The sequence below is a fragment of the Lonchura striata genome, chromosome 8 (assembly GCF_046129695.1).
Source record: "Lonchura striata isolate bLonStr1 chromosome 8, bLonStr1.mat, whole genome shotgun sequence".
Lineage (NCBI taxonomy): Eukaryota > Metazoa > Chordata > Aves > Passeriformes > Estrildidae > Lonchura > Lonchura striata.
The window spans coordinates 12656711-12666843 of NC_134610.1; the positions used below are offsets into that span (position 1 = coordinate 12656711).

Here is a 10133-nt window from a genome sequence, read left to right on the forward strand (position 1 = left end):
GGAATTGCAGCATAACTAATGTCTCCTACTGAAGAATGGTGATTGCAGCATAAGAATATACACAGCACAAGAACTTACACAGAACAGAAATACTCTGTGTCTTGATATTTATGTAACCACACAATATAGAGTGCCTGTTTTTTAAAATAACTGAGTTGTTCCATAGGAAAAATGGCAAACACCCCAGTTTAAATAATAATGATCACAAAACTCTCTGCTGGACTTGCCCCTCCCAGTTTGCCAGACTGAAATGGCAGGAAGGCAATGCAGCACAGCAGAACTTCCAGATCAGTGTCTGAAAAGTTTCCCTTCTCAGCAGCCTTGTGATTTGAGATGCACACAGAACTGAGCACTTTGGAAGCAAGTCTTTAATATTTTAAGAGAGAATTCTTTATTCAAGAAACGTGCAACAACTCTTCCCGAACTATATGCAAAAATAAACCCCAAAATTCTATTGAAGATACAGAAGGAAAAAAAGAAAAAAGCATCACAGTGGTGTTCCAAAATACATAATTCACAAGTTTAAAATTCAAGCACTCCCATCAGATGCCTGGAGCTCTCTTAAAATATTAAGAATCAACATTCTCCGGTAAGTGTATGGGGTATACTTTATTCTGAACCAGTGCCTTGGGAAAAGGTTACCACTTGGGGCATACATTTTCATTCCTTGTTTGCCCATCAGACCACGAAAAATCCTGTTGCGGGACAAGATTTTATCATAAAATTCAAGGCCACCGCTGGCATAGTCCTCGGAAAGCCTGGCTGCCTTCGTGTCGGCCCTGCAGTCCAGGTGATAGGTGATGGCATCAGAAGAGACATAATAGCAGAGCAGTCCTCCCATGGCAGTGACAAGGTTACAGAGGCCGCGGAGGATCACGGGGCCGGTGGATAACCTCAGAAGCAGCTTTAGAGCAGTCCCACAGACAAACGTCCCAGCCAAGCAAGTTGGAGCCACAACTGCACTTGCTAAAGGGCTGCCATTCTGCAAGTACACAACTTCTCTGGCAATGGCAAACTTCTGAGCTTTAAGGGAAAATGTGAGAGCTTCCTTCAAAGCCACACCTTCACTGCTCTCCCAGTCTACTTCCTTGCCATTTATTACAACAATATGGTTGACTATTCCTTTTTTATCCTTGGCTGTGCTATCAAAGTTAGGTGGGATGCCCACCAAACAGCCTGCGGGCAGCCAGGGAATGCCAGCGCTCACAGGTTGGAAGCCAGAAGCTGCAAAGGCTCTGTAGAAGCCAGTGGACTTCACACCAGTGTCTTGAAGGACATCCTGAAACACACCACAGAGCTTCTCTGAAAGCTCAGCTGGCTGCCCCTCTGACCAGCACTCGTGGAGCAGTTTGAATGTCTGCTCAGGAAACACATGATAGGAAAGGTTAGTGCCAAGCAGTCCCATGCAAGAAACGGCCAACACAGTGATCTTGTGCTTCTTTAACCACACAGATGCCTTCCGCAGGAACCACACTGCCATAGTCAAATCCTACCTGTTCATAACACAAAATCAGGAATTAAAGTGTGCAAAGATCGGTTTGTCATCTCCCTAGCACTAAAAAAACCCAAACAACCAGAGCAGAAAACATTAGAAGAAGCAGAGAACAATAACCAAAGAAACAAATTTTTACATTAACAAAACACAAAGCATCTTTACAGAGGAAGAGATACATAACAATTTTTGGGACTTGCAATACAGGATGATTGATATGAAGAATTAACTTCTCCCTTTCCTCCAGTAAATCAATTTACCACAATAAAGACAACACTAAAGCCACGACACTTCCTCCTCCCCCAGCAATCAAAACACAGCCTGTCTTTACCCAACATACTTGTCTAATCCTTGCTAGCACAATCCCACTCCTGCCTTCCACTAAACAGTCTATGGGTATTGAGGTCAGAAAGAGCCAGTAATTAGATCAGTCTATGCCAACCTCCTCTAGAGTGCAGCTGCAAAAATTTTAATCAGTAACCTGAATACTAAATTCAATAAGCTGAGTTTGACTACAACTTTCAAAATAGGATCACAATTTGATTTGAAAAATTTCAGGAGACAGAATTTTCCTTTAGAAGTTTGTTCTGATAGTCAAACTCAGTATTAATAAAAACCAAACAAAACCAAGCAACAAAAAAACCAACCAACCAACCAAAAACCAAGAAACAGTATGTGTTTTTTATACCTTGCTTTTTTTTCTTTTCTTTCAGATTTCAACTTCCAGGCAGTGGTTCCAGCTAACTTATCAAAAAGCTATTTTCAGAAAGCAGCATGCTTTCAGCAGCTACTTTTAAAAATTTGACTCTGAACTAACTTCTCTGACAAATACTATGTTCAATCTAGAGCAGAAACTGGAACATAAACAGTTTCAGGGCCTACAACTATGTTATGACTCTTTAAATAAGCAAATAAACATAAAAACTTTCAAACCTGCCAACTCATTCAGTTCAAGAGTCATGCTTCCCTTGGGAAGCATCAGTTCCTTTAATAATCCAAGCCATAAAACACACTCTGCCCAGGAAATCTCCAATTTCTTCTTAAAAAAATATTCTATTTGGTACAAAATTCCCGCCTAGAATGATGCTACTATGAACGTATAAAAGTGAAGCAGGCACCTAAATCCAGCAGAAATCAGTGAAAACTGGACGCCACTCTTCATTTGCGGAGTCTCTTCTCTCAGAGCTTTAACACAGGAGCTTCATAGAATCTTGCTGCAGCTGTTAAAGACATGAGTGTTTCCAGCTGTCCTCACAGGAAGCCGAGGTGGCAGAAGGGAATGGAGCTTTGATACAACAACCAAAGTCTTAGCCTGGAGTATCATCAAAGGTGGGTCTCAGCTATGCTGCTGGGCTCTGTATGGCAGCAGCTGAAGCAGGGACATATGCTCTCCTTCCACATGTGTTGAACAAGAACTTCTCACAGAGCATTAGAGTGGACAACTGGGATCTGTAACATCATCAAACAGCACTACAGGACATGCCAGGATACACCAGTCATGATCAACAGCAAATGAGTGTTAACCACAGGGAAACAAAAAGAGATTAATTTAAAGGTGGTGTTTTAATAATGTTATTACTACTCCTTCCTATGAAGATCTTTCAGGCTGTAAACTCACCAGGGGAAGAATAATCTTGTTTAATATTTATGCTGCACTGAACACACACTGAGTGCTTAATAAAAACAATGATGTATGTGATCATACAATAATTTAATATGTATTTCTTCGTGTAGTAACTATTGGTATTCTTACATTCTGCTGAAGATGGAGGTGTTGAGTTTTTTGACAATATTATTTAAGAGAAACACACTAAAGGGCCAAGACCTTGGATGAAACCAATAGACTAGAACTAAAATAATAGAACTAAAAACCAGAAAATAGTAATACTTAAAATCAAATGACCATTTTGAAATTTATGACCTCCTGGCAAATCTGGTAGTCTAGATCTGATTGAAAAGGTCATGTCATTTATAGAGCAGGGGGAAGCACTTGTAAGGGGATGATTGTAGGGAGCCTATCACTTGATCCTTTTGTGAAGCTGAGGCAGGGGATCTACAGGTTTCTCCTGTCAGAGAATGCCCTCTCACTCACTAGAGCTGGCTAACATAGTTTTAAGATTAGAAATGCTGCAAGGAAAAAAGCCCTTCTTCAGCTTACAGCTAAACCCGTGTGGGGAAGGACAGACCACACTGAAAACTCCACTCTCCTAATGAAAACTCTTTGCTTGCATGATCAGATGTGATTGTGCACATCGAATGCAAAAGTAAGCAGGAAATGCCACAGAGCATTAGTTTTTTCATAACAGTCAATACTCAGAAAAATAAAAGGAAAACTGGTGACATCACATTTTACCATTCATGCTTTCAAACCTTCCCCTGGAGTCAGTGCAGATGCTCAGCTCCTGCAGATATCCCACTGCAACCCTAACGGTGCATGGCATCTTTATTTTTATTCATAAACTTTGTGCAATTGATGTTTGAGGAAAGCAGCCGGAAACTGCAATGCAATTTATATGGCCCATATCCTAAAAATTCAACTTTCTAATAACCATCAAGCCACCACCAAGCTTACACGGCGGCCTCCACCACACGCTGAATTATGTCTGCGGTGTCACAGGCACTTAATTCTCACTGAACTCCGAGATCTGTAACAGCTAAAGTTCAGATGGGGGATATCTGGACAGGTTCGGCCATAACAAGTGCGTATTACTGATTTAACTGCTTTAAAATCGCACGTAGCCGAGGAGAAAGCCCAACTTAAAGCACGATCGATCAGGAAACGGGGCGCGGGCCAGACCCGCCTCCCGGGCTGTCACGAAAATTAAAAACACATTAGAGGAGGGCAGCAGAAACCCACCGCCCCGGGGCCCGTGCGGAGCCGCCCCGCCCGGCACCTACCGCGCTCCGGCCGAGGCGGCGCTGCGGGCGGAAGGGGCCGGGCGGAGCAGCCGTGGCGGGCGGGGCTGGGCTGCCCTCAGGGCGGCTCCGTGTGCCTGCAGTGACACGGGCGGACCCGGCCTCGGGGAAGATCCGACCCGCTGAGCCTGCCCTCCGGCGAGCGGAGCGAGGGGAAGACCGGCCCCTGCGGCTGCAGGCGGAGAGCAAGAGACGCCCGCCGCAGCCCTCCAGGGGCGGCCGCAGCGTGAGGCGGGCGTGCCGCTCTCCGCCCGCGTCACGACCTAATTCTGTGCGCTAAACTCCCAGCGTTCTTCCTGCGAAACACTGTACATCTGTGTTGTTTATTCAGCTCTCTCCACTGCAGGGCAGGGATGCTTGCCGTAAGGCAGCAAGGCGCAGAGCTGGCATCCGCCGTGTAGGATTTGATTTCTCTGTCATTCCTAATGGGAAAGTAGCACGCGCAGGGATTTTTAATCTTGCTTTACAGTTATTGTTTGCTGAAAGCAGTGTGGTTTCGCCATAAACCCGTGTGGATTTGATCTACAGGCTGGGCACTCCCAAGGCCCTGGAAAGACGTGAAATGCAGAGGAGGTGGCAGAGCAGCAGCCTTTGGAAGCCCTGGCATCCAAGGGCGGAGCTCTGGGAACTCCAGCCTTGCCCTGGGATGTGCAGTCCTTGCAAAGCAAGGATACAGAAGTGCTTTTGGCCAGATAGGATTTTATCGTGTAGGGGATAGTAAAAGGTTGAGTTTGTCTCATTTATGGGAGGTTTGCACTGATGCTGGATGATTGTTTCAAAGTGTCCCCTCACACCAGGCAGTCATAAGGTAATAATTTTTCACTATCCAAATGGAAATTATGCTGGATAGTGGGTTGAGAGGCAGCAGAATAGAAACGAAAGCAAGCTGTTCTTACTTTTTGCTTATGATTAATTTTGACAGATCTTGCTTTCTTTGCAGCAGCCCCTGATTGAAGTATTTCTTACCAGTAAAGGTTTAGTTCCCAGACATTTTACCATGACACTTGGAGTTCACATGAAAAGATTAAGCTTGTACACTGACTACTTAGGAGTTGTCTTTCAAATTCATGGGGATTTTTAGGACTTTCATGAAAATATCCTAATGAAGAAATTTATCCAATGTTTTTCCTCCTAGATGATCTGATTTTTAGAAATGCTAGTGCTAAACAGGCCTGACTAGGCATAGCCTGTTGTGAACAGAAGCTGGTAATGACAACCTTGGTTTTAACTTCCAATAAACAGATTGCTAACTGCTAAGAAAACACATTCCTTCATGACAGGGCACAGTTCTACCCTTAGGTTATGGTTTTATGCAGTATGGCAAGGCAGATGAATAGTTTGCTGCCACCCAAAGGGAGAAATCAGAGGACAAATTCCACCTTTTTCACCTGGCCCTCTTTGAGCCACTTTTTGCCAGCTCTGTCACCCATCAGGCCCTCTTAATTACCACGTTTATGTCATTATTAGCAGAAAACATAACAACAGACAAAAAGGCATCATTTTCTGCTAGGTTATTAAGCAGAATGGGAGCATTGAAAACTCTGAGAAGTGCCAAGGCTCTAAAAAGGTATGAGGCAGCCAGGAAAAAAAAAAAAAAACCACAAACAAAAAACCAACAAAAACTTAATATCCCTCTTTATATCAGCAGAGAGCTGTTACAGTTTTTGTTCTGCAGCCTCAGCATGGAGCTTCATCTTCTGCTGAAACTTACAATTTGTAGGTTGGCATTGGTATTCATACTTCATGAAGATGTATAAAGAAAATGTGCGTAGGTGACGATGGACAACAGAGTCACACTAACTGAAACACACAGAGACTCTCAGGCTTTTAAAATCCCTCATCACACTAAGACTTACTTATCCTGCTGGTGAATACGGAGAGAAGGTTGGGTGGGTTTGTGAAATCTTACATTGAGAAGTGCTTCTGTACCAGGTGGAGAGATCTAAAAAAGAAGGATTTCTTAAACTAAACCTCAAAAAACTGGCATTGCATTCTTACTATGGTTTCTCTTAAGATATTTATAATTAATACGACTGGGTAAAATAGAAACTGAGCTTTACTAATCACCATGCTGGCACAGTTCTGGTTTCAAGAAGCAGCTCTTACACCAAGGAAGGTGAAACAAGAATGAAGTGCACCCTGGTTTTGATGCACATACTCATTGTTGTAGTCATGGATCCAGGGATATGGACCACTTCTAAATTAGCCTGCTAGATGGTGCTGTAGGACACGCTCTGCCTTTACTCATTCAGGAATATGATCCAGTTCTCTCACATATTTTACCATAAGACAGGGGTACCTAACATCAGCAGCCTCTCTAACTTGCAATCTGTATGTATGAAGCCTTGTTGCTACATTAGGAAAAAAATTGACATTTAAATACAGAACTGAAAGTCACTCATTTTGTTAACGATTTATGTGGTCTTGCAGTCTGTTTTGCTCATGTGATTTCCAAAGTGGAAATGTGAATGTGGTTAGTCAGTGAGTGTCCACCAGACTAAGATATAGACATGTCTTCCCTCAACATCTTCTTCCTTTATGGAGTCTATTTATCCGATTTATCTAGATATGAACATTAATGGAGGGTAATAAGAACCTTATCGTTTTGGCACAAATTTATGCAACATTGCATGCCCCAGGTGTCAGATGAAAGAGACGTTGCAGGAGAGAGATTTCAAAGTCTGCAGGACACAGATCATCCACCAGTTACCTATGGATATAATAATGAAAACCAGGGGTCTGGAGTGTGGACACTAGGGGGTTTTACAAGACATGGGGACAGAGAGGTCTGATGAACAGAGGAAATGTTAGAGGGTGAAAAGGTCCTGGAGTGAGAGGTGTTGGCTGGTCTGGGGAAGATCTTTCTGTGAAGGAATGTGTGGCTTGTGAGCCTTCTTTTAAGTGCAGCTCCCTGGCCCGCTTTTCAATACTGCCGAGTGTAGTGCTTCAGTAATGAACACACAGAAGCAGTGCAATGCTCTGAAGCACAACATATGCCTAGAAAGTACCTGTACTAAGGTGACATACAATGCCCTGTGCTGGAACTACTTCCAGCTCAGCAGAAAATGCACTGAAAATTGCTGTATTAAGTGACCTTTAATGTTCCTGACAGGTGCCAAAAGGTTGAGCCTGTTCATACTTGAGCAGTCATCTTACTGCACTGAAGAGGAAGAAGAGCTTGTGGCAAGTTGGGCTTTTCAGCTGTCATTCTGAGCAAGTTGCTCATCTCCAAATTGCAGCAAATAGCACAGTGACAGTGGAATTGAAGCATACATAGCATTGAGCAAAAGCATGAAAGTGCAGCTCTTCAGATCCCAGCAGTTTCTGTTGCTGGAAAGGGAGATAGCAGCCAATATTGATAATATATACTGGCATGTCCCATTCCCACTGTGCCTCTTGTAGTCCCATGTGTTCCACTCATGGAACATTCACACTCACCAGCTGATGGGGAATACAACTGCAAATTTTGCCTGTATGCCAGGATTTTGCTTTTGGCTCAGTTAGAGCACATTAGAAACCACATTTTCCTTTCTATCAGGTTTATGGACAAAGTTTAGCTGAAATGGCATTCTTATGCTTATAATCAAAGGCATGTATAAGAAGTAGTAGAAAAAACAAAGTTCCCATCTCCTTATTAGACTCTTCTGTTGAAAAAGATTAACTATTCACAACTATTTTGCTTATTCCTGGGGCTTGTGCATGTTGTTAAAGACAGATACCTTGTGTTTCCTCTCAAGATGGGTGCTGTAGACAAGCATAATAAAGGATAAACATTCAGAAACACAGGCATGGGAAGTGGGAATTCTATTTCTGGTCTCAAATCAAACCTTCAAACCCGAGTATTTATATACATAAATATACAGATTTAAGAAGGATTAAAAAGATGACTAATGTTGTTGGTATTGGCAGGTACATAGATCACATTAAAGAAGAAAGTCTTTAAAGGAGCTGGGAAGATATTTTCTTCCCTAATGTATCACAGCTTGGAACTGATCAGGGATGAAAAACTAGTGTTTTAGAAGCCATAAAGAGGCTGCAAGTCATTTGGATGCCTACACAGCTCTGGGACTGACTTTTCATTCCAAAGTCTTTGAAGTATTGATCTGCTGATCCAGACCTGCACATACCTCAGACAGACTCTCTGTGGCAGCAGACACAGAAGAGGGAAAATATGCAGGTTTTTATCTCTTTGCTACTGCATTTTCAGATCTGGGGGCTAATTGTACAAGCTCCCTCACCTCTAGCTGGATGTACCAGAAGCTAATAGAGTCATCACGCTGTGAAGTAAAAGAGAAAATCCTTCCCTCAAGCAGTACTCCTTTGAGTATAATCATCAAAAAATCCTTGATCTGAATGTGCCTTGCGATCTCTGCTGAGGCTAAGAGATGCACATCCACTTTGTTTAGGGGTGACTATGGTGGTGCTACATTGATGGTTGGACTAGATGATCTTGAAGATCTGTTCCAACCTTGATGATTCTGTGATATCCAGGTGAATATGGGTGCTAGAGGAAAATCTGGATACCTGCAGCAGAGAGCTGAGAAGCAAAACCATTTGCAGAGTCTGGTGAAATCAATTCATGCTGAAGTCCATGGTTCTGCAGGTAGTCTGATGCTGTTTAAAACTGCTTCAGATGTATCCATATTGTGCAGACAGACCCTACACCACATTGCATTAGTTGTATTACAGACACCATTGTGATGTCGTTTGGTGAAATCAAATGAAAGCTGACAAACATAAGTTCATTGTCTAGCCTGGGATTTCTTGGCAGTGCACATGAGCCAAGCTGTTAACCAGGACAATTGTTCACTGTCTGCAACTAATGCAGTTATTTTTAAGAGCTCTGGTCTTGCTATTTAGCTTTCCTAAAAGGAAGGTACTATAGTGAATCAATATGTCATATCTTCTTAATACATCTAATTAGCACCATTTCCCTTCAGAATTGGAAGAAGTGTGCCTTGGGAAGGAAAGGATGCCAATTTTTCAAGGCGATACTATAATATTTAACAGATTGAATCATACTGTCTAATCTTGGGAATATTTGAAGTTACTGCAAAGGTAATGAGATTTGAAAGAAAGTAGAAGTGGGGCTGTTTCACTGAGTCAATCAACCTAGGTGGTCACTGAGCATTACTCCATGGTTGGAGTACTTCACAAATGCTATGACCTTCCCAGGAGGTCCTTATCACTGCAGATAAGGGTAATTTTTCCTGTCTCATTAAAACCTGTGGAAGCTACAAACAGAATATCAGCTAGTCTAAAAAACAGTACATTCTATTGTAGCAACAGACCAGAGATTCCTCTCTGCCTCAAGTCACTTGAAAAGACATCCCAGTTCTAGGGAAGAGCTATCACTAGAAATAACAGAATTAAATTATGAGAAAATGCAAGATAAATGTTAAAGTGAGATCTGTTTGGAACATTGGATTCCTATTAAGTCAATCTGTTTAAGACTTGTCTTATTCCGTGTTATTACCAAAGCTCAGTTCCACATCTTTACAGTCTAGGAAAAGGAGACGCATGCTGATAACAGTAACAAAAGACACATTCTGTTAATGCACAAATCATTTTCTTTGGCACTGGAAATCTGGCATTTTCTTTATGTTACCCTACTGATTGCCCAGTACTTTGCTGGGGAGCTGGAGGCTCAGGCCCAACCTGTTGTGTTTCTAATCAAAAATACCTGCCTACAGCTTTTTTTACCCACTCTCAAAGTGCCATCTAA

General features: G+C 42.5%; 1 protein-coding gene across 3 annotated transcripts; it reads right to left on the reverse strand.

Annotated features, from left to right (window-relative positions):
* Nucleotides 1–350: 350 nt before the first annotated feature.
* On the reverse strand, nt 351–4578 carry TMEM177 (transmembrane protein 177). Of its 3 annotated transcripts, none has more exons than XM_077784948.1 (3): nt 4391–4578; nt 2611–2712; nt 351–1493 (listed from the first exon to the last, which is right to left on the reverse strand). In XM_077784948.1, exon 3 carries the CDS (start codon nt 1478–1480, stop codon nt 530–532), a length of 951 nt encoding a protein of 316 aa, XP_077641074.1. In that variant the 5' UTR covers nt 1481–1493; nt 2611–2712; nt 4391–4578; the 3' UTR covers nt 351–529. The 3 variants fall into 3 exon arrangements, with proteins under 3 accessions (XP_077641074.1, XP_021381987.1, XP_021381989.1); XM_021526312.3 differs by having other exon boundaries at nt 2611–2941; XM_021526314.2 differs by lacking the exon at nt 4391–4578 and having other exon boundaries at nt 2611–3194.
* Between the last annotated feature and the right edge of the window lie 5555 nt (nt 4579–10133).

What these genes read in the sequence shown, in the direction of transcription:
- TMEM177 (XM_077784948.1), bottom strand. Translation starts at nt 1,480, where the DNA reads ATGGCAGTGTGGTTCCTGCGGAAGGCATCTGTGTGGTTAAAGAAGCAC.